Here is a 27788-nt window from a genome sequence, read left to right on the forward strand (position 1 = left end):
GATCAACCACATTGATGCAAATTTGAACTATCGCTTCTTCATTTGCTAGGTGACCAGAATAGATGGCACCATAGACAGTTCTCCATGTTTAAAGGTCACTCAGAAGTCCTTTGGTTCTCAGAACAGCAGCACCGATATCATGTTCTATCGCCTGAGCATGCCCATTGAGTGCGCAGAAGTTTTTTCCAAGACGGTAGCAGGAGGACTCCCAGGCACTGGCCTCTTTGGGCCCAAGAATGATCTGGAGGACTATGATGCAGATTCTGACTTTGAGGTTCTAATGAAGACCGCTCATGGCCATCTCGTGCCAGATCGAGTTGACAAAGACAAGGAAGCCACAAAACCAGAGTTTAATAACCACAAAGATTATGCTCAAGAAAAGCCTTCTCGTCTGAAACAAAGGTCGCTGATATTTGCAACAAGATTTTAAATATATAGTTATTATGTGGGGAGGAGTACAGTAGAGAGCAAGGAACTTTCCAGTGTCATTTCTTCCCTCCTCCTCTTCCTCTTCATGTAAAGGATTCAGCAGGACAATAAAGCAACTTGTTGGCCATCTCATTTGTTACCACAGAAATTATCTAGCCTAAGATTACTAAGAGAATTTATTTAAGGCACTTATTTATTGTGATGAGAAACACATAACAAAATTTATCATTTTAGCCATTTTTTTTAAGTGTACAGTTGAGAGTGGTGTTAAGTATATTCACATTGTTGTAAGACAGGTCTCCAGAACTGTTTAATCTTGCATAATGGAAACTCTGTACCCATGAAACAACTCTCCTTTACCATCCCCCCACCAGCTTTTGATTTCTGTTCTGCTCTTTATTTCTATGAATTTGACCACTGTATAAAGTGGATTCATACTGTATTTTTTTTTCAGTGTGTAATTGACTTAACTCACTGGTGTAATATCCTCAAGTTCATCCATGTTGTTGCACATGTCAGAATTTCTTTCCTTTCTATAAAGGCTGAATATTATCCCACTGGGTATAGACACATTTTGTTTATCTCTTTATCCATTGATGGACATTTGGATAGATTTTACCTCTTGGCCATTGTGAATAATGCTGTTGTGAACATGTATGTGAGAATATATTTTCAAGGCCCTCTTCAAATTATTCTGGATATATACCCAGAAGTGGAATTCCTGCCAGTTCTGTTTTTAGGTTTTTGAGGGAAGTTCACACTGTTTTCCACAGCAGCTGTACTATTTTACATTCCCACCGACAGGGCACAAGGGTTCCAATTTATCTACTTTCTTAGCATCCCTTGTTAATTTCGTTTTTTTGGGGGGGGTTGTTTTTGTTTTTGTTTTTTGTTTTTTGATATGGCCATCCTAATGACTGTGAAGTGACATCTCTTGTGGTTTTGATTTTCATTTCCCTAATGATTAGTGATGTTGAGCATCTTTTCATATGTTTATAGGCTGTACATCATCTTTGGAGAAATATCATTTCAGGTTCTTTGCCCATTTTTTTTTATAAATTTATTTTTTTAATTTTTATTTATTTATGATAGTCACACAGAGAGAGAGAGAGAGAGAGGCAGAGGGAGAAGCAGGCTCCATACACCGGGATTCCAATGTGGGATTCGATCCCAGGTCTCCAGGATCGCGCCCTGGGCCAAAGGCAGGCGCTAAACCGCTGTGCCACCCAGGGATCCCTGCCCATTTTTTTTTTATTGAGTTATTTGCTTTGTTTTTGAGTTGTAGGAGTTCTTTATATATTCTGGATATTAACTGCTTATCAGATATATAATTTACAAGTATTTTCATTTTCTCCTAGGAGTTTTTAAGATGCTTATATTTATGTTCTTGGTTGAAATTTAGAGTATTCTCTCTAAGTAGTATTTTTTATATTCAAGAAAACAAGTTATTTTAGCATCCCTTTTTTGCACTAAATCCTAATTTCTCAAACTTGGTGTGATTGACACTCTGGGTCAGATAATTATTTGTTGTGAGAGTCTGCTCTGTTAATTGAAGGATATTTAGTAGCATCTCTGGCTTCAACCCACTAGGTGCCAGTGGCACACCCCCCTCCCCCAGCTATGTCAACCAAAACTGACTCCAGATAGTACCAAATACCCTCTAGGAAGTAAAATCACCCTGGTTTTGAACTTTTCTACTAAATTGATCATATGGTCATGTTTCAATGAAGTAGAACATTTTGATGTTGCTTATTCTTAGTCCTGTTCTATATTTCAGATTTTTGCTTAGAAGAACCAAGCCAGATTACAGCACGAGCCATTCTGCAAGACTCACTGAAGATGTCCTTGCAGACGATAGGGATGATTACGATTACTTGATGCAAACGTCCACGGTATGAGGTGGCAGCATTTGTCACTTATTCCTCTTTGTCAGTCATTATGTGCTCCATTTCAAAGAGTTCATTTTCACTCATCCTATTTAGCCAGCTTATTTTAAAATTAATTTTTGCTTATATTTTACAGACTGAAAATTTGAAAAATATAAGCTTATTCTCAAGTATATTATGTACTAAGAGAACTATTTTAGGCAAAATATCCTAATGTTATATTTAATCCTGATGGTGCTATCCCAGTTCTTGGAGAAATTTTAATTTCCACTTAATTTTTCCAAGTGCATATGATCTCCTTCATCTTAGTGATATGTCTAAAGGAAGATGATTTAAAGTAATTTATTGGATGTCTCATTTTGCCATCTGCCGTTTACAGTTTTCAAAACAACTTTTCCTAAAATGCCAAATGGAAAAAATATATAGTTATAATCCTTGTAGAATGACCTCATGTTTGAGCTAGATTTTCACTTGTTAGTTCTCTTTGAAATAGATTATTTCAAAGTGATTTTAAGGTCTCAAAATACTATATTATCAATAGGAAAGGTGAAACAGATTCACAGAGGTGGGTAACAGGTATAAAAACTCTAGCATAGATTAGTGTGCTTCTGTAAGCTTAAAGAATTTGAAGCTTACCTGCCTAAATGAATTTTTTTTTTTACATAAGTGCAATATATATGTACCCATACATTTGTATGAATGCTATGGATGTACACAAAACACATGCACTAAGGAATATAAAAAGCCTCAAATCACCTCGTGTGTTAGCTCTGACAAAATCTTTCCTCTTTTTCCCATTATTTCTGATTTAATTTCCCTTAGCTCTGTCTTAAGACCTATCTTACAGTATCACTTCTTTGTTCCTATAACATTTTACTTAGGTGAAATGGTTTTAAACAAAGAAATACAGTCTTAGCCACTTCAAAGACATTGTATGTCAAAGTTTTGCTTCTTCTTACTCTGCCAACACTTGGTTTTACTGTCTTGACAGTACTATTACTCAGTGAGAATCTTTCCTGGCCAAGAACCTGCAAACGTCTGGGTAGGCTGGATTACATCAGATTTTCATCAATATGATACAGGCTTTGACTTGGACAGAGTTCGTACAGTAACCGTTACCCTAGGAGATGAAAAGGGAAAAGTGCATGAAAGGTCGGTTTTTCTTAATTTTTTTACATGAATGATATCTGATTAAAATGTTGATAAACCTAGGTATTTTCCCCCATGGATTTCATGTCCAGGATAATATGGTATTTATAGGAACAATATCATCAAACCATTAATTTCAGTGTCCTTTTTGTTGCTCCTACAAACCAGTAAGGAATCCAAATATATTAAAAGTGAAAAGTATTATAAAGTAAGAACGTACATTCTTTTTTGAGTAATAATCATATATTCCTTCAGATAACACTGTATGTGACTAACAGTTTGGGTTACCAGTACTTAGCCTTTTTTTTAGGATATAGGGATGGGTGACTGTGAGACTTGTGTGGTCTGAAATGTATCTTGGGAATGGTATATGTTGTGGGGAGAAAAAAGTGAAGACAATATGGGCTAGTAGTCTAGACCAGGTGGACACACTTGAACTCAGACTGAGGACCAGTGGGTTCTTTCCTCAGCTTTGCCATTGACTCGCTGTGTGGCTTTGGGTAAGTCACTTACACTTTCTGTGCCATCCTTTTTCATTTGTAAAACAAAACCAAACTCAAACCAAACCTTCAAAAAAGTGAAGAAGGCTATCTTCCTTGCAGAATAAGCCAAGAGAAGAGCTGACCATTTGCATCTACCTTATGTGCCCATGCATCCTCTGATGTGACAGGTCTCATAGAAAGAGTCCTCCAGAACGTTGCTTTTCTTTTCTACCTGTACCATCATTTTTGATGACTGGAAGCTCACTTGCCTGCCTTCAGGTCTTAACACTGGAGCCCTTGGTGGGCTGAGCCCAAATCTCCAGTCAAGAGTGCTTAACATCAGTATGGGGGCCCAAGACCACCTCTGGGAATTTTCTTGCAGGACACACTTGATTTTCAGAGATGGCAACAGTATAAGGAAATAACCCAACAGAGGGATAGGATATCTGAGAGATGATTTTAGTGTAAGACATAGAGGATGGGGAAGGGTTGTTGAATCTTATGTCAGTATGGCAAAGATACAGAGCCAACTTGATTATTCTGAAACTGACTTTATCTCAGCCTTCTTTTTCCTTTCCTCTGACTTGCCTGCCTTTGATTTTGTTTTGTTTTGTTTGTTTGTTTGTTTGTTTGTTTGCTAGTTTTATGAACACATTCACTCTGTTGTGGCAGGGAAAGGGAAGGAGGCAAAGCGCAAATCACTCAGGTTTATTACCATCTCTGGTAAAGGTATGGGTGAGGGTGAAACAGGGTTTGTTGTTAATATCACTGATTTTTATGCATAGTCTAGCTAATTCTTTCTCTTGTAACAAATCACCAGGAATTGTCCACAAAGGGGCATAATTTTAGCCAAATTTTAAATATACTGAATCACTAGATGGCTCATGTAGAATTTGCCTAAGGACTTTGATAGTGCTTGGAAATGAATGCTTCTCATCCCTGAACAAATGGTAAAAAAAAAAAAATAAACAAACCCTATGAGAATGAAAATTGCAAATTTGGATGATTATTTAATAGTTAAACTTTTTTGAACCTCAGAACAAGGTGCAGTTTGGTTTGAGTTTTTGGAGGGAAGGTGCAGGTCAGTCTTTACCTGATTCCAAGCTTGTTGACCTGTCTTCATTAGGTGTGAAATTTAGAGACGTGGAAGACCTGATTCAGAATGTCCACCAAGTCAATGGAGTTCTGCTCAGAATCACAGAATCGGGCCCATTGTGCACCTCTCCCATTACAGCATGAGCTTGTTGCTTGCGCAGCATAATTTAGGTTTAGTTTGCAAGATACACATGCTTTCTGTCCTGTCTGTGGTCGTGCAAAGATGAACATGTGTTTTTTTTTTTGAAATTCAGCATCAAACGCAGCAACTGCTATATGGTATGTGCAGGCGAGAGCATGAGCCCTGGGCAAGGACGCAACAACAATGGCCTGGAGATCGGGTGTGTGGTGGACGCCGCCAGTGGGCTGCTCACATTCACCGCCAATGGCAAGGAGCTGAGCACTTACTACCAGGTCTGTGGGCGGGGAAGGCAGCGTGCTTCCAGAAAGAGAGCCTCTTCTCCCCATGAGAGGAAGACATTTTAGATAAGAAGTACATTAGGAATTAGAAGAAAACAGTAGGTTGCTTGGGTGACTCAGTGGGTTAAGCATCCCACTCTTGATTTCCACTCAGATCATGGTCTCTAGGTCATGGGGTCGAGGCCCTGCTTGCTCAAGGGTAGTCTGCTTCTCCCTCTTCCTCTGCCTGCCCTCCCCCCCCCGCCCCCCCGGTTAATGCTATCTCTCTCTCAAATAGGTAAATAAATTCTTAAAAAAAAGAAATTAGAAGAAGATGAAAACAGAAATGAGTTTAATTCTGCCTTTCTTACTTCTGTTTGAATAGTAATAGTGCCCTTTGGAGGAAACAGTACATTTCTCCAAGTATGTTCTTATGGGATTGAAGTTAAATACTCTGAATCATTATTGAAAGAGAATATCTATCTGAGAGAATGCAGGTGTCCAGTCACCTTCTGTGAAGTATTTTTGAGTTGTTATAAATGAAATATTTTTTCTTTATGTTCCATCATTGACTAATCTGACCAAATTCATTTGTTTATTTAAGGTGGAGCCAAGTACAAAATTATTTCCTGCAGTGTTTGCACAAGCTACAAGTCCCAATGTTTTCCAGTTTGAGTTGGGAAGAATAAAGGTAAGACAGAAATCATTGCTGATATTTTGTTTGAGGTCTTTCTATTAGGGAATAGCAGTCACTTCTTAAATGAGTTCAGTATTTTTTTAGTACTGATATTAGTCACATAAATTATTCTTTAAAAGAAAGGTGAGCCATATTTGAAAGTTCTGTAATCTCCTTTAGGTCACTGGGGCAACAAAATTAATTAGAAAGGATTTCTGCAACAATTTAAAGTATTTTTTAATTAATTAAAATAATAAGAACAAAAAAAGGGTTTCTCTGTGGTTACCATAAATATATTATTCAATAAAACAAGGCTGATATAGAGCCAAAATGCCAAATAACATACCATTCAATAATCGTTGAACTCACAGGTTAACTGGTAAATGGGTTTAAAGATAGGAAACTGCTATATAATGGTAAGTGCTAGAATACTGCAGGTATAGAGTAACTCTGGGAAGAAATGGAGGAACAGAGAAGTTGGAGCTTGGAAGAGTTGGGCCAGGTAAAGCTAAAAGAAGAGGGGTCATTCAGATTGATTCTTAACTGTTGAATAAGAGATCTCAGAATATGTTTATTAATAGGGGAGGCCATTCTAGATGGAGGACAGTAGAAAGCAAAAGCACCTGAGTCAGTGTGCTGAAGGTTAAAGAATTCAATGTGACCATAACCTAGTGCCCCTTACAGGATGTGGCTGGAGATTAATATATATAGAAGGGAGACCATGCTGGAAAGGCCTTGAATGCTATTCTAAGAAGTTGGCACCTATTATATACATATTGTTGATCCATTGGAAACTTGAAGCAAGGGCCTGAGTATAATAAAGCCCATTTTGGAAGAATACATTGGCAGTAATGTGGAGGTGGCAATGTGGAGAAGAATGAGAACAGGCAGTAACAATGAGGTTTTGACGATTTGATGCTCGTCTGCATGGGATAAGATGTAGGAGCTGTGGAAGTCATTAATGGAGAGACAATGATAAATGAGAAGACGTTTTAGAGGAGAAATGAGTAAAATTTGACAATTAATTGGATTAATAGGATTTGTTGATAAATTGGATTCAGGTACTCAAGGAGAATGAAGAATCAGGAATTATTAATTATTTTTAGTTTGGACAACTAATGGATGCTAATACAACAAACAGAAGAGCTTGTTGAAATTCAGGAAAAGGAATTGAATTGGATTTTGCAATTGTAAAAGTTGAGATGCCAGGCACACATCAGGATGGAAATAGTAGATGGTTTTACAGTGCTGATGCGGTGACCTTGGGCATGTTACTTAAGCTGTGTGAGCTCAGTTTTTGCCTTTGTAAAATGAGATTCTCAGCAGCCACAGAAAGACAAATATAATATGGACTAAAGGAATCCATGACTCTTATTAATTAGGAGGGCTTCTGTGACCTTACCAGAAGAATTTCAGTAAAATGATGGATAAAGCTATATTACAGAAAATTCAGGACTGAAAATGAAAGAAAGACCAGAGGTTTGGATGGTTTTATATATATGTATATATGTAAAATTTATATATATATATTATATTTATGGTTTTATGTATATGTATATATGTAAAATTTATGTTTATACATACATTTGCACAATATGTATATTGTATATATAATTTAATCAAAAAGTGATCATTTCTTAGAACTCTGACTCATATGTTGGTCTGTTTGACATTTTCTTCTGGGTGTTTTACAGACATCTCAAATTAAATATGTCCAAATGGGTCTGCTGACCATCATACTCATACCTTCTCCTCCTTACTAAGATCTATAGTCGTTTTCAACGTCAGTAGCAAATCCAGTTGCTCAGGCCCACAACCTTGAAGTCATTCTGGACTTCTCTCCTTGACATTCTGTATCCCAATTCCCTCCACCAGCAGATCCTCACCCTGCAACCTGTCACCATCACCCTTTTTGATGACCACACCAATCTCCATCACCATGATTCCTTTTTTTATTTCAAAAAATTATTTTATTTAAATTCAATTATTTAACATATGGTACATTATTGATTTCAGAGGTAGAGGTCAGTGATTCATCAGTCTTATATAATACCCAGTGCTCTTCCCATCAAGTGCCCTCCTCAATGCCCATCACCCAGTTACCCCACCCTCCACCCTCCTCCTCTCCAGGAGCTCTCAGTTCATCACCATCATTCCTCATCAAGTTCCTGCACAGACTCCTGATGGGGTCTCTTGAATTCCCCCTTGCCCATCTGTTCATCACGCAACAATCTGAGTGACTGTCACTGCTCTCAAATAGAAATCAGATTATGCCATTTCTACTACTCAAAACTCTCAAAATCTGCTTTCCTGGCATGTAAAACTCCAAGGTCTCATGATGGTTCTCAAGTCTACAGCCTGTTGTCCTATTACCTTATTGACTTCATCTCTTGCTCTTCTCCCCTCCTTCACTCTGCTCCAGCCACCCTGGCCTCCAGCTCTTCCTCAGACTTGCCAGGCAGACTTCCTCCTCGCGTCCTTTGCATTAACCGTTGTTTCTGCATGGAAATGTCTTCCCCCCATGTCCACATGGTTCTTCTTTGGGTTTTTCTTTAAATGACATCTTCTCAGGGACACCGCTTCTGAATACCCTATTTATTATTGCTGCTCTGCCTTCTGGTTCCTCCATCCTGGGTCTACTGTTGAATCTACTTCTTTCTGACTTTGTTTATTTTATGTCTCCAATTAAAAAAAAAAAAAAAGGAAGAAGAAGCTGGATGGGAGGAGGGATTTTGTGTGCTCTATTCATTTGGTGCCTAAAGCCTGCCAGGATTTTTTTTTTTCTTCCCAGTAGCAGAAAAGAATAGGAAAGTAGGTTGAGGATGAGATAGTCTCAAAGTGTACATTAGATAAGGCTTTATGGGAAAGGGAGATAGTCAAGATAGTGGGAAAGGTAAGGCTGTTGTTTCCATATGGCTGGCTCATAAGCAGCAGGCGGGGGGTGGTGTCAAGGTCATAAGTGAATGAATAAGCTTTGGCAAAGTAGAGACCTCTCTTTCCCTGAGATCAGACCGAAGGAATTAGGAAGGTTAAAGATGATAAATATGGGAGGTAAAGCAAGGTGGAGAACAAATAAATTGTGAACAAATAAATTGTGATGAATTTTGTTTTCTTGTGTGATAGTCCTGTTTATCTGTTGATCTGTCTCTGGTATACCAATGGCTCCTAACCCCTGATAAACCTGACTGTGAGTGAGTGGTTGGAAGAGGAGGTGGGTGACGGGAGGCAGAAAGGAGAGAGAGCCAAGTGCATAGAACACTTCTGGAGTTGGCTGCCAAAAGCAGCTAAAGGCCTGCCACATTTCACTGTACTGCCACCAGTGCATTTCATGCACTGCCACTGCATTCCTAGTGAGCCTGAGGGTGTATATGAAAGCAATATCCACAGATCTGTGTGCCTGCCCTGAAGTTCTAGGTAGGTTCTCTCATAATATTTTTTCCTCTTGTCCTTGCAGGAGCAAATCAATGCAAGTTCTATTACTTCTCGTATTGACTTTGCTGGATTCAGGATCTCTTCCCTGTGCAGCACTGAGGCCGTTACTTCATTACCCCCATAGACTGTTATCAATTAATTCTTTCTTTGCTCCCCCATTCCCTAGAACGTGATGCCTCTGTCAGCGGGATTGTTCAAGAGTGAGCACAAAAACCCTGTGCCACAGTGTCCCCCACGTCTCCACGTGCAATTTCTATCCCACGTCCTGTGGAGCAGAATGCCCAACCAGTTCTTGAAGGTAGATGTCTCTCGAATAAGTGAGCGCCAAGGCTGGCTGGTGCAGTGTTTGGATCCCCTGCAGTTCATGTCTCTTCATATCCCAGAGGAGAACAGGTCAGCCTTTACTGTCTGATTGCGACCCTTCGAATGACAATGTCAGCCTGGAGATTTTAGGGGTGTTGCTGGGAAAACAAAATGAAACTTTAAAAATATCTAATTGCTTGGGGGAAATGGAGCTACTGTTTCACATATTTCAAATTTCAGTCTCTTTCTCAACCAGTGTGTTACTGAGACAAAACTATGATACTGCCCTTGGAGGAGCCATGTATTGTTCCTTTCCTCTTGTTTTATCTATGTTGATGGCAGGTAAACATTCCGACAACTACACCTGCAATCTTTCTTAAGACTTAGCAGTCATATAGTGTCATAGAGTATGATATTATATGATATTAGTGGCAGAATCATAGATATTACTTAGTTCAGCCCTTTCTTTGAAACATGTGGGGGCGCCAGCATGGCTCAGATAGTTAAGCGTCCGCCTTCAGCTTAGGTCATGATCTCCTGGTCCTGGGATCCAGCCCCATGTCTGGCTCCCTGCTCAACAGGGGCGTCTGCTTCTCCCTCTCCCTCTGCCTCTCCCCCTGCTCATGCTCTCTTTCTCTCTCTGTATCTCTCTGTCTCAAATGGATAAATAAAATCTTTTTTAAAAAAACCAGAAAGATGTGAAAACTGAGACTAGAAGACATTCATGAAAGAAAATTGTGAAAATATTTGGAGGGCCTTGGAAACAAGGTTATATGCATTCTAGGCAGCAATAGTAATGATACAAAGTACAGTAAATATTTGAAGGTAACTTTGTTTATGATTTCAATTTTTCCATGTTAGAGCTGACAAAATTGTAGAGGTTTCATTTTAGTAACTCATTATCAATCAAGAGCTGAGTTGCTAAGTTTTGGACCAGGATTTCCCCTCCCAAAATATCATTTAAAAGTTCAGTCACAAACTGAGTGAAAACATTGCATGAGAACAATGCAAAGATACATGGATTTGTTATCTTTTTTTAAAAAAGATTTTATTCATTTATTCATGAGGGTCAGAGAGACAGAGGCAGAGACATAGAGGGAGAAGCAGGCTCCATGCAGGGAGCCCGATGTGGGACTCGATCTCAGGACCCTGGGATCACGACCTGAGCCAAAGGTAGACGCTCAAACACTGAGCTACCCAGGCGTTCCTGTTATCTTTGTGTTTTAAGTCTTTAATCTGAAAATGGTTGTAGGAGCTATGTCTGTTTTTAATGTATTTAGAAATACTTGGGGGGCACCTAGGTGGCTCAGTGGTTGAGCATCTCTACCTCTTTATGTTACCTCTCATTAAATAAAATCTTAACAACAACAACAGCAAAAAGAAATACTTGGCTTTCTTCTTTTGTTTTTGTTTTACACCTCTGCTTTGGAAAAACAGTTTATCATCTCCTCAGAAATGTAAATATAGAGTTGCCACATTACCTATCAATTCCATTCCTAGGTATATACTCAAGAGAAGTGAAAACGTGATCGTGCAAAAACTTGTACATGAACTTTTGTAGCAACATTATTTATCATAGGCCAAAAGTTGAGAACAAGCCAAATCCTACTAACTGATGCATTGATGAATAAAATGTGGAATATCCACATGCTATTATTTGGCAATAAAAAGGAATGAAGTACCCATACATGATATAGAACAGATGAACCTTAAAAATACTAAGTTAAAGAAGCCAGTTACAAAAAACACATACTGTAGGATTCTGTTTACCTGAAAAGCCCATAAAATAAGTATAATTTTAGTAGGACAAAGTAGATTAGTAATTACTTAGAGTGGGAGGTTTGAGGAGGGTGGACCTGAGGAGTGACTGCTAATGAGTACTGGTTACTTTTGGGGTGATAAGAATGTTCTAAACTACAATTATGGTTCTCATTGCACAATTCCATGAATACACTAAAACTATTAAATTATATATCTATAATTTGTATATAACATATTTTAAATAGATAAACTGTATAGTGTATAAATTATATCCCAGTAAAAACAACTTAAAAGAAATCCACAACGAAAAACTAATCTGGCCAAGGAGAACTTTTTCATGTATTATGTATTTATATACATATTTTAAGTGAAATAATTAGGAAGATGTATCATTCATAATGTCCTCTTTGAATGATTAGATCTTATTTTAATTTTGTACCTCTTCTTTTATGTGAGAAATGTTTTATTAGAATATTGCATCTGATGATTTTTTTTTTCAACACTTAACGAGGGACACCTGGCTGGCTTAGTGGTTGAGTATCTGCCTTCTGCTCAGGTCATGATCCTGGGGTCCTGGGATCGAGTCCTGCATCGTGTTCCCCACAGGGAGTCTGCTTCTCCCTCTGCCTATGTCTCTACATCTCTCTGTGTGTATCTCATGAATAAATAAATAGGATCTTAAAAAAACACTCAACAACAACAAAAAGAAAGGTAACATTTGGGAAGGGAGTTTTCTTTGTGAGGGAAGATATTTTACTAAGCAGAGGACACATACACAGTTCATAATTTAATTTACCGTTTTTTTTGTTTTGTTTTTTTTTTTTTTGATTGAGGCTTCTCTCCTCAACTAAAAAGTAAGTTCCCTTAGTGGAGGAATCGTGTCTGCAGTGTTCACCATCAGGTCCCCAGGGCACAGTGCTTAATACATAATAGAACCTCTGTAATATATTTTTTCAGATTTTATTGACATATTTGAAAGAGAGAGAGGGAGAGAGAGAATAAGCAAGGGAAATGGCAGATAAAAGAGAGAGGGAAAAGCAGGCTGAGCAGGGAGCCTTGATCCCACAACTCTGAGATCATGACCTAAGCTGAAGGCAGACACTTATTTGGCTGAGCGACCCAGGCACCCCAACCTTCTATAATATTTGAAGAATAAAAGAATGATACTGACTTATAAAAAATATTTCTCCAGGGAGTTCTGTTAAAGAATATGGTGCATTATATTAGCTTTTACTGCAGTAACAACTCCCGAATCTCAGTGGCTTGTAAAGAGACATGTATTTTCTCTCATGTTACATGGGGTCACTGGTCCACTGTAGCTCTGCTCCCAGCCGGGATGGGCTGTGCATGTGGTCCATGTGCCTTCTTGCCCTGCGGCCCAACCAATGGGGCAGCTCCAACCTGAGACATACGGCTTCCATGGCCGAATGTGAGTGAGCAGGAGGGTTAACAGACACATTTGGTCTGTCAAGAACTTTTTGCTTGTGGCAGATGTAATGTTCACTCATGTTTTATTGGCCCAAGCAAGTCATATAGTGAAGTCTAAAGGAAGTAAGGCAGATAAGATTACATACAGGGAAGACAGAAGAGGGAGAATATTTATAAATGACAGTATAATCTATATCATGGACTATATATTTTTTATTTTTTTTTACAGATTTTGTTTATTCATGAGAGACACACAGAGAGAGGCAGAGACACAGGCAAAGGGAGAAGCAGGCTCCCTGCGGGGAGCTGGATGCGGGACTCGATCCCAGGACCCCGGGATCACGCCCTGAGCTGAAGGCAGATGCTCAACTGCTGAGCCAATCAGGTGCCCCTTATGGGCTATATTTTATATTTATTATTGTCCCTATAACAAATACAACAATGAGTTATTTCTTTTGCTGTCCTCCAGTTAAAGCCATAGCTCATTAAAGTATGAATCTTGCTACAAGGAGTCAGTGTGGGAAGACGGTGTAAACTGGTCAAGGTATATGCTTTGGTTTGCCTTGACCTAAGTGCAAACTTAGGAAGTGTAGACTCTAAATCCTTCAGACTTGTCTTTATTCATTCATTCCACCAGTGCTTATTAGTTCTCATTGTATCCCTGGCACTGGATAGTAAACGATGTAAACAACGGACATGACCCTTACCTTAAAAGACTTCATGGTCTGGGAGGGAAGAGAGGTGCTTTAAAACAAAGAACAGGGGTGGCATAAAGTGAATAATGGGGGGTGGGTTGGAAGGTGGCAGTGACAATGTGACCTATAGAGTCCTTAGATGATGTGTCTTGGAAGTGACAAGTTGAGAATGATTAGGCAGTAGACGAAGTTATGTTCTTCAGTAAGAACCTAAAATGCAGATGTTCTGTGTCACTACAATGAACAGGTATATATATTCTGATCATCAACCAGGAAAACGGTGTTCTTGAGAGCCTGGAGGGCCCCCCTGAGACATGGGAATCATTGTCCACTATACTTTGCAGACAGAGGTCTGCTCAATTATACCTTCCCAAGAATAGGGTGCTAGCAGCTGGGCCCCACTGTTGTATGGTTTCCTGGAGGTGTAGATGGTATACAGGGTGATTAATCATTCACCTTGGTTTTCTAATGCATAAAAATTCTGATTCTGAGATTTGGGAGGTGTGGCCTGTCTGGAATAATTCTGCAGCAGCAAGTCATACCTGTGAGCCAGGACAGCATAGATAACAGTGGATGGGCATGGACAGGCTCACAGAGTACCTAAGGACAGTGACAGAGCTTAACAACAACTAATCACAAACAATTACTCAGCACCTACTGTGTACCAGGCTAAGTGCTGGGTGAATATTGATAAATAAGTCAGATAATAACCCATGCCCTGATGAGTTTATATTACAGTATCACCAAGGACACTTTCCTAGATGAATGAGTCATTCCTTTTATTATGAATATATCAAGTTTCTACATTTAATTCTCCAGTGTCACCCATGAGCCATCTTAATAATTTAAATAAATAGTGTAGAAAAATGAGCACATCTGAAGAGATTAGGTGCTCTATTTTTGAAAGGAATGGCTTTCTGCAGGTGCATTCTGGCCATACTTTTAAGGTTTTATGTGTTGGAAAGGCATGATGTATGGTAAAAACAAAATGACCTGAATTTAAGAAGCCAGTGTAACCAGATTCCCAGTGGAAACTTGCCTGAGTGCAATATCACACATAGTTTGTTTCATGAGCTGCATACACCTGGTGAAGCCAGGGCTGCATCTGTATAGATGTGGGGCTCTGAGGGATGTCTAAAGAGCTAACTCATGTCAGAGGAATTAGCCCCTCTGTTCACTTACTTCTGACTGGTCAGGCTAATAGCTAATGGTGGGTTAGAGAGAAGGGCAACATAGCCTAAGGCAGAGTGTTCTGGCTTCTTGAATTAGCTTAGCCAAGTTGGAAAAGGAAATTCAGAATTTTCCATGGAGTTCTCAACTTTTTAAAGAAAGGGAGTCCCTGCAAGCCTGGTGGCTCAGTGGTTGAGCGTCTGCTTTTGGCTCAGGTCGAGATCCCAGGGTCCTGGGATTGCTCTCTGCAGGGAGCCTGCTTCTCCCTCTGCCTGTGTCTCTGCCTCTCTCTCTATCTCTCATGAATAAATAAATAAAATCTTAAAAAAAGAAAGAAAGAAAGAAAGAAAGAAAGAAAGAAAGAAAGAAAGAAAGGGAGTCCCCACATTCAGATGGAAACTCTGTATTGAAACAAGGTACCCCAAAGTGATGGAACATGAAGAAGCTCCAAGTGCTACTGGTTGGAAATTTCCAATGTAAAATTGTATGCAGAGGAAAACTTGCAACGTATCTAGTACTGATTAAGAGTAAACAAAACAGGGGCACCTGGGTGGCTCAGTAAGCATCTGCCTTCAGCTCAGGGCATGACCCCGGGGTCCTGGGATCCAGTCCCACATTGGGTTCCCCGGAGGGAGCCTGCTTCTCCCTCTGCCTTTGTCTTTGCCCCTCTCTCTCTTTGACTATCACAAGTAAATAAAGTCTTAAAAAACAAAACAACACTATACTATCATGAAACCTGTCATAGAAAACTATTAAAAAAAAAGTGTCTGTTTCTGTAACTTTTGGAATTTCTGAGGTATATAGATTTCTCCTCTGATTCGGTACTTTAACAGCCATGGCACGCTTCACCTTGCTGCCGCTCTCCTCCCTTCCACAGGTCAGTGGACATACTGGAATTGACAGAGCAGGAGGAGCTGCTGAAGTTCCACTATCACACTCTCAGGCTTTACTCCGCTGTGTGCGCCCTTGGGAACCACCGGGTGGCCCATGCCTTGTGCAGCCACGTGGATGAACCTCAGCTGCTCTACGCCATCGAGAACAAATACATGCCTGGCTTGCTGCGTGCTGGCTACTACGACTTGCTCATTGACATCCACCTCAGCTCCTATGCCACTGCCAGGCTCATGATGAACAGTGAGTTCATCGTGCCCATGACAGAGGAGACCAAGAGCATCACCCTTTTCCCTGATGAGAACAAAAAACATGGCCTCCCGGGAATTGGCCTCAGCACTTCCCTCAGGCCACGGATACAATTTTCCTCCCCCAGTTTTGTAAGCATTAATAATGAATGTTACCAGTACAGTCCAGAGTTCCCACTGGACATCCTCAAGGCCAAAACCATTCAGATGCTGACAGAAGCTGTGAAAGAGGGCAGCCTTCATGCCCGGGACCCAGTTGGGGGGACAACTGAGTTCTTGTTTGTACCTCTCATCAAGCTTTTCTATACTTTACTCATCATGGGGATCTTCCACAATGAGGACTTGAAACACATCTTGCAGTTGATAGAGCCCAGCGTATTCAAGGAAGCTGCCACTCCAGATGAGGAGACTGAGGCCCTGGAGAAGGAACCCTGCCCAGAAGACTCCAAGTCAGAAGGAGCTGGAGAAGAAGAAGCCAAAGGGGTTAAGAGGCCCAAGGAAGGCCTGCTCCAAATGAAACTGCCTGAGCCAGTTAAATTGCAGGTAATCAGAAAAAAATGATTTTAGTGAACTTCAGAGTCACTAACTATGACTTTTGCCTTTGTCTCCTTTTCTCTTGGGGGTTGTGTGTGTGTGTGTACTTTGGTGTTCCAATATAATGATAATTTTTCATTAAAATTAACTAACTCCCTGTTGTGTTTTGGGATGTGCCAGTATAATTTTGTGGCACTTAGAATGGAATTTATGAATTTTCCAAAGGAGTCAATGGACAATAGTTGGTAAGATTGATATTTAGTACTTTGCATGGGTGTGTGTGTGTGTGTGTGTGTGTATGTGTGTCTACCTGCCAGCTTGTTTTCTCCTTCCTTTTCATTAGTGATTTCTTCATTAGAATGCCTGAAATAGAAGGCACCTCCTACCCCTTTCCTATCTTGCTTCCACTCTTGCCAACCTTTAAATACTTGTGTACCAGTTAGTGTGCCCATTCTGACACAGTAAGATTTTGTTTCCTGAATGTATGTTTCTTTTTTTTTTTTAAGATTTATTTATTTTTTCATGACAGACAGAGAGAAAGGCAGAGGGAGAAGCAGGCTCCACGCAAAGAGCCCAATATGGGACTTGATCCCAGGACAACGGGATCACGCCCCTAGCCAAAGGCTGACGCTCAACTGCTGAGCCACCCAGGTGTCCCTGAATGTTATGTTTCCAAGGAATTAGACATCACCTATTTTTGTGCACACCCAGATATCTGAAGGATCCTTTCTTGATATGTCATCAGTTTCTTAGAGCCCATTTGATGTTTTGCATCACTGGCAAGCTCTCGTGCCCCTCATTCCTTAGTTGACATTGATTGAGATCTTCCTCTGAGCCAGACACTTGGTTCTGGATGGAGGCAACAGATGGAGACTGTACCTTCCAGAGGTTCATAGTCTCTAAGGGAAATATACACTTATTTATCTTTTTATGTTAAAATATTTTATTGCTAATTGTATTAAATGATCAGAAGGAAAAGAATGGATGACTAGAAAAAAGAAAATCTCAAGTGGATTACTGCAGGAAAGATGGGGGACTCCTCTCTGAGATGATGGCTTTTAAGCTGAGGTCAGGTGGATGAACCAGAGTCCAGTAGATGTGAAGAAGGAGCAGAAAGCGTGTTCTAGGAGCTTTTCAGAGGGGGAGCATATAGCACAACAAAGGTTCTGAGGCAGAAAAGACCAGTTAGCTGGTCTTTTGACCAATGAGCTCAAGAGAAGAGGGTAAAGTAGTCAGAGGGCAGTTCATATAGAATCTAGGCATTTTCTGAAACCAGCCATATAATGGACTTTAAATTTTGTTCTCTGTTCAGTTAAACCCACTGAAGAATTTTAACAGGAAAATGTTATTCTAAAAATCTGTGATGAGGATAGCCTGGGTGGCTCAGCGGTTTAGCACCACCTTCAGCCCAGGGTGTGATCCTGGGGAGCCAGGATCGAGTCCCACGTTGGGTCCCTGCATGGAGCCTGCTTCTCTCTCTGCCTGTGTCTCTGCCTCTCTCTCTCTCTCTCTCTCTCTCTCTCTCTGTGTGTCTCTCATGAATCAATCAATCAATCAATCAATCAATAACTGTGCTGAAAATTGATAAGGAGATAAGGGGCAGGTTGTCCAAAACCCACTTAGTCAAGAGCCTGTCATGTTGGTCCAGACCTAAGGGAATGATGCTTACCCTGGGGATTGGGGGTGAAGGACATGAAGAAGGGGGTAGATGCTAGGGCTACCTCAGAGCTGGCATTGACAGAAATGTCCCTGTGGTGTTAAAGTTCTCTTAAACACTGCCTTGTATTTATATCACATTTGGTATTATGTGTATTTAAATGTGTTTGTTTGTTTGTTTGTTACTAAGCACAGACAGAGCATTATCTTATAGGCATGTTTCTACCAACATACTCTTTCAGTTAAAAATCCTTTTGGCTTCAGGTAGAAGAATTACCAACTAACCATTTGGTAAATAAGCAATGAGACTACTTAATTTGCATGTGAAGTCTGGAAGTACACAGTTCTAGAACTAGTATAGGAGCTCACTAATGTCTCAGAAACCCAGCTCATAATATTTTCCTGTGTTCCTCAGTGTTTGGTTTTCACCCTAAAGTGAAATGATCATGTCACTCATTACCCAGATATACCCATTTTGACAAAAGGATGTTGTAGTCTTTTATGATTGATGGGAAATCTTTCCCACAGGACTCCCTGGCTAACTACTCCTTACATATCTTATTTGCCATATTACCGATAGCTGCAGAGGAAGCCAGGATGGTAAGTGTTCCCCAGAAGGACATGTGTTTGCTCTTTTGGCTTAGAAAATTTATCTCCTGGATCCAAGCACAGTGCTGCCTACACAAAATCAGAATTCTATTCTTAGAAGAGTTGACCACTAAACATGTCTACTACAGATTTTTATTTGATACACGTTAACCATTTAAAGAATCAGACATTAAATCTGATGTCTTTTTCATCATCTTTTAGATGTGCCTGCTGCTTCAGTATCTCTGTGACTGTCAGGTCCGGCACCGGATAGAAGCCATTGTGGCCTTTTCAGATGACTTTGTAGCTAAGCTCCAAGATAATCAGCGCTTCCGATACAATGAAGTTATGCAAGCCTTAAACATGTCAGCTGCACTCACTGCCAGGAAAACGAAGGAATTTAGATCACCACCTCAAGAACAGGTACAAGAATAAAATGGAAATTCTTCCTTTTTACATTTCATTCAGGATCCACATACTGTGAAATTATAACATGAGTTACAAATGTAGTTTTTTTCCTGTTCTCTTTAAACTAAGCCAAGTTGATTTGGTCAGTAATTCTTACTTTTGCAAAAAATAAATAAATAAATAAATAAATAAATAAATAATAATAAATAAAAAAATAAAAAATAAATAAAACAAAAGAATGAAAAAATCCACCAAAACACCCCCAAAACTACTCGGTTTAAACAAACAAGAGCCTTACTGAAAGCTATCATGTGTATCACACACTCTCGAATGAAACCTGTGTGCCAGATTCTACAGTTCTGCAAGTAGAAACAATATCCAGCCAGAGGTGGATCTTCTTTGGCTGACATGGCACGACCTCAGTGAAAAGGATCCCCTCCCTTCTAAGACTCAAGGTCAGATACTTTCTGTTTGGTCCCTCCTGAAAGACCAAATGTAACTCTCACCAGGTTTGCTGGAAAATGGATCATCTATTAATGGCTTTTCTGGTTTCTCACTCCAAACCTAGCTCTCCTAGGGTATAGTAGAACCAAGAGTGCATGCCTGAACCAGACAATGAGTTAATCTGGAATGTACTTCAAGATGGGATGCATAGTGTGGGAAATTACCAAGATGGTGATAGAAAGGTGTAAGTGCCAGATCTCATCTTCAAGATCTTAAACTTAGCATTTCCCTGTATATCCAAATATCTCCAAATGAAAATGTTTAGGGACTAATAGCAGAATTTCTTTTTCTCACCAGAGGGTAGCTTCTTTGAGGAGGGAGACATGGAATTTTTTTATTGCCATGAGCAACATTTATTGAGTAGAAAATAAGTCTAAGCTCTCTCAAATTAACTCCATTTGTTAAAACTGCTCTCGGAAGCCTCCTGCTTCTGGAAAAATGGAGTATGTGTGCCATTCACGTCTTCCAAATATGACTATAACCCTAGATATTACATGAAAAACAAGATGCAGACTCAGAAAGATAAAAGAAAGGATATTGGCTATGTAACTTGGGACCTGAGGAACAACACGGTAATGAGTCCTCTGGGTTTTCTTTTTGCCTCATCTATCCCAGACATGGAACTAAAGAAGCTGGCAACCCAGAAATGCCAGTGGGCTTCGACAAGAAAAGCCCCAACAAAAGTATTCTGTATCCATCCAAAAGATGAAGAAAATTGTCTCTAGCAAAACCACAAACTTTTAGATACTAACCATACTGTAACTCCAGCCAAACACCAGTCAAAACTGTGCCCTGCCCTCACACCAACCAGTAGATGCTGAGTGTGGAACCTTGACTTCCACCTTCATCAGGCTGTAATGAGGTGCTCCAGGTGGAACTGTGGGGAGCTAGGGCTTTATCCCTGATGAGAGGTAATGCGGCCTGCTTCCTCCAAAGTGTCAGTAGAGGCCAGAGAGGGAAAAGTACATGGCACTCTTGCCCTTTCCAGTCAGGGTTGAATGAATACAGATCTAAGTGGGGAACTGGATCTCCCAACCTACCCAATGAGAGCAAGGTTTTCTTCCTCTCTCAAGTGTTCATGGAGGCTGAGTGAGGAAATGGACTTCCATTCCCACCTGGCAGTAACAAGTAACAAGGCAGCTCAAATTCTTCTCCTGCTATCTAGTGTCCAAAGAAGCCAGACATTTAAATAAGATCCAGAAGTCTCATCATACTAAAAACTTAAAAGTTTCAGTGGAAAACAATTACTCACCACACCAAGTACCAGGAAGAACTTGAATGATAAAAAAGACAATCAGTAGATACCAACTCTGAGGTCATGAAGATGTTAAATTTGTCTGACAAAGCTTTTCAAGCAGCCATCATAAAATGCTTTAAAATGGGATGAGGAAAAAATAAATAAATAAATAAATAAATAAATAAATAAATAAATAAATAAAATAAAATAAATAAAATTAAAATAAAATAAAATAAAATAAAATAAAATAAAATAAAATAAAATAATAAAAACGGGACGAGGGGGGATCCCTGGGTGGCTCAGCAGTTTAACACCTGCCTTCGGCCCAGGGTGTGATCCTGGAGTCCCGGGATCAAGTCCCACGTCAGGCTCCCTTCATGGAGCCTGCTTCTCCCTCTGCTTGTGTCTCTGCCTCTCTCTCTCTCTCTGTGCCTCTCATGAATGGATAAATTTAAAAAAAAATATTTAAAAAAATTAAATAAAATAGGACAAAGATGGGAGAAGTCTTCACAAAGAAATAGAAGGAAGAACCAAATGGAGATTTTAAAACAAAAATAGCTAGAATAAAGAAACCTTCAGTGGATGGACTTAGCAGCAGAAGAAAGGAGACAGAGAAAAGAATCATTGAACTGAAGAGAGAACAATAAGAATTACCCAGCCCAGGAGTACTTGGGTTACTCAGTCAGTTAAATGTCTAACTCTTGATTTCCCCTCAGGTTGTGATCTCAGGTTCGTGAGATTGAGCCCTGCATCAGGCTCCAGGCTCAGCAGGGAGTCTGCTTGAGATTTTCTTCTCCCTCTCCTTCTGCCCCATCTCTGCTCCTGTGTGTATGTTCTCTCTTTCTCTCTCTCTCTCAAAAAAAAAAAAAAGAAAAGAAAAGAAAAATCTTTAGAAATTAAAAAAAAAAGTCTGAAAAACAGAAAATAAGCTGGAAAAAAAAAGCCTCAGGAACCTACAAATATAACAAAAGATCTAATGTTTGTGACATTAGAGTCCCAGAGATAGGAGAAAGAGGGGGAACTGGAAAAAAAAACTTAGAAAAATAATGGTTGAAACTTTGCAAGTTTGGCAAAAGATATCAAGAAAGAGACTCAGGAAGCTGAATAAACCAGAGACCCAAGGAAATAAAAACCAAGACACATCATCATCAAACCTCTGATAACTAAAGACACAGAAGAAAGTCTTGAAAGCAGTGAGAAAGAAATGATATCTAGAGGGGGAAAAGCAATGTGAGTGACTGTGATTTCAGATCAGAAAACATGGAGGCCAGATGGAAGAGGCACACCAGTTTTCAAGTGGAAAAAGACCACAAACCCAGAATTCTGTAGGTAGTGAAAATAACCTTCAGGAATCCAGGAGAGATCATGACAGTCCCAAATGGAGGAAAACACTGAGAATTGGACCACAGCAGACCAACCCTGAAAGAATCCTAAACAAAGGCCTTGAAGCAAAGAGAAATGATGGAAGAAAATTGGGGAAATCAGTAATGAAATAAGAACTGTGTAAAGCATTAAAGCATGGATAAATACGATGCATTTTCATTTGCCTTTTGAATTTTCTAAGTTATATTTGATGGTTGAAGTGAAAATGATAAAGCTGACTACTGTGTTCTAGATGTATTTACAGGAATTACTTAAGACATGTATATTTTATTATTTTTGAAAATTTTTTAAAGATTTTATTATTTATTCATTCATTCATTCATTCATTCATTCATTCATGAGAAACACACACACACAGAGAGAGAGAGAGAGAGAATGGCAGAGGGAGAAGCAGGATCCACGTGGGGAGCACAACATGGGACTCGATCGCGGGTCTCCAGGATCACGCCCTGGGCTGAAGGCAGCGCTAAACCACTAGGCCAATGGGGCTGCCCTATTTTTGAAATTTTTAAAAAATATTTTGCTTATATATTTATTTTGGAGACAGGGCACATGTGTGCAAGTAAGAGTCAGCAGTGGAGGGGAGGAGGCAAAGCAGGATGGACAAGTAGACTCCACACTAAGCCTAGAGCCTGATGTGGGGCTGGATACCATGACCCTGAGATAATGGCCCAAGCAGAAACCAAGAATTTGATGCTTAACTGACTAAGCCACCCAGGTGCCCCATTTATGTTTTAAATGAAGGAGGATATGGAGTATAAAGGGAGATGAGTTTTCTGTGCTTCACTCAAACTGATGAGATATTAATGCCAGTAGTCTGTGATGAATTATGTATATAATATACTATCCAGAGCAACCACTCAAAAAGCTATACATAGAGATATACTAAAAATAATGCCAGGGATAACTCAAAATGAGATCCTAAAAATATTTCAAGGAAACCATAGCAAGTTGGGAAAAATAAGGCAAAATAATGTAAAATTACTGGCTTAAGTCATAGCATATCAATAAAGTCATTAATGTAAATAATTTAAATAGACTTATTAAAAGGCAGAGATTGGCAGAGTGGATTTTAAAACTGGGCCTGACCATATGCTGTTGGGTTTTTGTGAGATGTTTCCATGATGAGATGTTTCTAGTAGAAATTAAATTGAATATAATGACGTAGGTAGGTTGAAAGTTGAAAGGATGAGAAAAGATATATAGATATAGATATAGATATATTTTTTAATTTAAATTTTAGGCAGTTAACATACAGTATAACATTGGTTTCTGGACTAGAATTCAGTGTTTTGTCACTTACATACAACAGCCAGTGTTCATCACAAGTGCCCTCCTTAATATCCATCACCCATCTAGCCTGTCCCCCACACACCTCCCTCCATCAACCCTCAATTTTTTCTCTCCTTAAGAGTTTTTTATGGCTTATTTCTCTCTCTCTTTTTTTTTTTCTTTAACCCCTTCCTGTATGTTCAGCTGTTTTCTTTCTTAAATTCCACATATGAGTGAGATCCTTCGGTATTTGTCTTTCTTTGACTGACTTATTTCACTTTGCATAAATATACTCTAGCTCCATCCATGTCATTGCAAATGGCAGGATTTCATTATTTTTAATGAGTAATATCCATTCTCATGGAAGAAGTAATATCTTCTTTATCCATTCATCAGTAAATGGACTTTTGGGCTCTCACTATAGTTTGACTATTGTTGATAATGCTGCTATAAACATCAGGGTGCATGTATCCCTTCAAATCTATGAAAAAAATATATATGAAATAATAAAAGTAAATGTATATCAAAACAAAGAAATTACCAGAGGCAGACAGAAATATTACAATAATAAAGGAGTGACTCACCAAGAAGACAAATGTACATGTATTTTAATACATGGTAATCTTTAATACAGGGTAATCTTTTATTTATAAAAGAGCTAAAAAATATGTGAATTCTACACAGATAGGACTACAAAAGGAAATAAGCACACAGTTATAGTTGGAGACTTCAACATCCCTCCATCAATGATTGATAGAAAAGCTAGACAAAAAACAAGAATATAGAAAAACACAATTCTATCACACCTACCAAGATCTTTGGGTATTTGTAGAACACTCCACCCAACAATGTAATACATTTATTTTCAAGTACCCATGAAGCATTGTGAATGATGGATTGTATCATGGGCCATAAAATGACCCAAACAGATTTAAAAGCATTGGATTTTTTTTCATACAGAATCTTTTCTTCTGACCACAATGGATTTCAACTTAGAAATCAATAAAAGAAAGATACCAGGACAATCTCCCAATACTAAGCAACTAAAGAACATACCTTTAAATAACTCATGGTGTGAGGATGAAGTCTGAAGGGAAATTTAAAAATACGTTGAACTGAAAGAAAATGAAAAATCACACATCAAAATTTGTGGGAACAGCTAAAGCAGTGCTGAGAAGATACTTTGTGACCTAAATATTTACATTTAAAGAAAGAAAAACACTCATCAATAATCTAAGCTTCCATCACAAGCATTTAGAAAAAGAATAGTAAAATAAACACAAAGCAAGAAGGAAGGCAATAATATAGATACAAGAAGAAAGCAATGAAACTGAAAAACAATTTTAAAAAACAATGAATATAAAATCTGGTTATTTAAAAATCGCAATAAAATCTACAAACCACCTAAAAGACTGACAAAAGAAAGAGGACACAAATTACCAATATGAAGAATGAGATGAGGTATCACTACAGAACCTGCAGACATCAAAAGGATCAGATGGGAATGTATGTGTGCATACTGTATGATTCATTTATGCGATATTCTTGAAATCCCAAAATACAGAAATGGACAACAGATTAGTTATTGACAGTAATAAGGGATGAGGAGCAGGTAGGAGGGAAGTGGATGTGAATATACAGGGGTAGCAGGAGTGATCCTTGAGGTGATAGAATTGTTCTCTGTTTGACTCTATCAATGTCAGTGTCCTGTTATAATACTACACTGCTATTTTGTAAGATATTACCCATTCCCAGGGGGAACTGGGCGAAGGGTATATGGTATCTCTTTGTATTATTTCTTATAATAGCATATTCATGTAGTTATCTCAAAAGCTAAACAAAAAATTCACAAAAAAAACTCGAAAAAGAAAACTTAAAATTGTTTCCTCGGCATATTATGAAGCAGCAACATTCTTTTCTTCATTCACAAGTGTAATATTTTTGTGTATAAAGCTAAAACAAATGGAGGATAATTTCTTGAAGTTTGTTTAATTGAATCATTAATATTAGTAAAAACATAGCTATCCATTATATTACTTCTCTATTTGGATTATTTCTTCATCTTTGCTGCTATATTCTTCTCAAAAGGATTCTTTAAACCACCGGATGAAGTGGGCACCTGGGTGGCTCAGTGGTTGAACTTCTGCTTTTGGCTCAGGTGGGGATCCCAGAGTCCTGGGATCCAGTCCTGCATCAGGCTCCCTGCAGGGAGCTTGCTCCTCCCTCTGCCTGTGTCTCTGCTGCTCTGTGCGTGTCTCTCATGAACAAATAAATAAAGCCTTTAAAAAAATAATTCCATGAAGTTTAGAACTTAGCTAGAAAAAAAAATGGAAATTTCGGAGATGCATAATAAAATATTTTTTAAATAACATTCAGATTCTAGTTGATTTAAGAACCCTACGTATACAAGGGTCTAACTTACTGTGGAATTGAGAAAGAGGAAACAAACTATACGACTATTTTGCAGCAAGCTAGGCTTTGAATAATTTTATTTATTTTGTGATAATTGTTGTATTGAGTGATAATTATCTTTCATATGTTGGGCAGCAATTTATGAATACTCAAGATTTGAACATCTTTGGTCTTTATTTATTTTTTGTTGTGTCATTCCTGAATTCACTTTTCTTTTGCTTTTGCTCTTCCTCTCTCGTGTTTTTCCAAACTTTCAGATCAATATGCTTCTCAATTTTAAGGATGACAAAAGTGAATGTCCATGTCCTGAGGAAATCCGTGACCAACTCTTAGATTTTCATGAAGATTTGATGACACACTGTGGTAAAGTCTTCTTGAATTACAACTCTTATTAGATGTGTTATTTATTTATTTATTTATTTATCTATCTATCTATCTATCTATCTATTTATTTATTTATTTACTTATAATTAACTGACATACACCACTGTATAAGTTTAGGATGTATACTGTGATGGTTTGATTTACTTATATTATAAAATGATTGCCATAGTAGGTTTAGCTAGCACCCATCTGCTCATATAGATGCAATGAAAAAAAGAAAGAAGAAAAAAAGGCAAAATTCTTTTCATTGTGATGTAGGATTCACCCTCCTAAGAACTTTCCTATAGGTCATACTGCGGTCTTCGCTACAGTCATCATGCTGTACATTGCATCCCTAGTACTTAAAGTTTAACTTTGGACCACTTTCCTTGATTCCTCTTTCCCTACTCCCCACTTCTGATAACAAGTCTGATCTTTTTTTCTCTGAGTTAGTTGTTTGTTTTTAGTGTCCATATATAAGTGAAATCACATGGTTTTTCTCTTTTCTCTGACTTATTTCTCTTAGTGTAATGCCTTCAAGTTCTGCCCCTGTTGTCACAGATGGTAGGATTTCCTTGTTTTTTGGCTAAGTAACATTCCATTGTATGTATATACCACAAATTCTTTATCTGTTCATTTGTCAATGGACACTTAAGTTGTTTCCATGTCTTGACTATTGTAAATAATGCTGCTGTGAACTTGGCAGTGCAGATACCTTTTTCAAGTTAGTGTTTTCATTTCCTTTGGATATATTTCCAGAAGTGTATTACTGGATCATATGACAGTAATATTTTTAAGGTTTTTTTGAGAATCCTTTATACTGTTTTCCACAGTGGCTTTATCAATTTATAATTCCACTAGGAGTGCACAAGAGTTTCCTGTTTCCCACATCCTCACCAGCATTTGTTAATTTCTTATCTTTTTGTGATGGCCAATCTAATAGGTGTGAGGTGATACCTCACTGTGGTTTTGATTTACTTCTCCCTCATGACCAGTGATACTGACCATCTTTTCATGTATTGGTTGGCCTTTCATATGTCTTTGGAGAAATGACTGTTCAAATCCTTTTCTGAGTTATTTGGGTCTTGGATGTTTGTTTGTTTATTTGCTTCTATTGAGTTATAGGAGTTCTTTATATGTTTTGGTTTGAGTTATTTGTTGTTTTGTTTGTTTGTTTGTTTTGTTTTGTTTTGTTTTGCTATTGAGTTGTAGGATTCCTTTATGTGTTTTATTTATTTAAATATTTTATTTATTTATTTATTCATGAGAAAGAGAGAGAGAGAGAAAGAGAGAGAGAGAGAGAGAGGCAGAGGGAGAAGCAGGCTTCATGCAGAGAGCCTGATGTGGGACTCAATCCTGGGTCTCCAGGATCACACCCCCGGCTGAA

The 27788-nt window shown here is 38.7% G+C and overlaps 1 protein-coding gene across 7 annotated transcripts in view; it reads left to right on the plus strand.

Annotated features, from left to right (window-relative positions):
- The window catches only part of RYR2 (ryanodine receptor 2), a 726974-nt gene that overhangs the window by 496965 nt on the left and 202221 nt on the right, over nucleotides 1-27788 (plus strand). For all 7 annotated transcript variants that reach the window (XM_041747478.1, XM_041747480.1, XM_041747481.1 and 4 more), the window contains 9 exons: nucleotides 50-402; nucleotides 2207-2321; nucleotides 3307-3467; nucleotides 5296-5455; nucleotides 6045-6131; nucleotides 9715-9941; nucleotides 15783-16587; nucleotides 19045-19245; nucleotides 26296-26401. In XM_041747478.1, coding sequence (XP_041603412.1) covers nucleotides 50-402; nucleotides 2207-2321; nucleotides 3307-3467; nucleotides 5296-5455; nucleotides 6045-6131; nucleotides 9715-9941; nucleotides 15783-16587; nucleotides 19045-19245; nucleotides 26296-26401 — 2215 coding nt within the window. The remainder of the gene's footprint in view (nucleotides 1-49; nucleotides 403-2206; nucleotides 2322-3306; nucleotides 3468-5295; nucleotides 5456-6044; nucleotides 6132-9714; nucleotides 9942-15782; nucleotides 16588-19044; nucleotides 19246-26295; nucleotides 26402-27788) is intronic.

The sequence above is a fragment of the Vulpes lagopus genome, chromosome 3 (assembly GCF_018345385.1).
Source record: "Vulpes lagopus strain Blue_001 chromosome 3, ASM1834538v1, whole genome shotgun sequence".
Lineage (NCBI taxonomy): Eukaryota > Metazoa > Chordata > Mammalia > Carnivora > Canidae > Vulpes > Vulpes lagopus.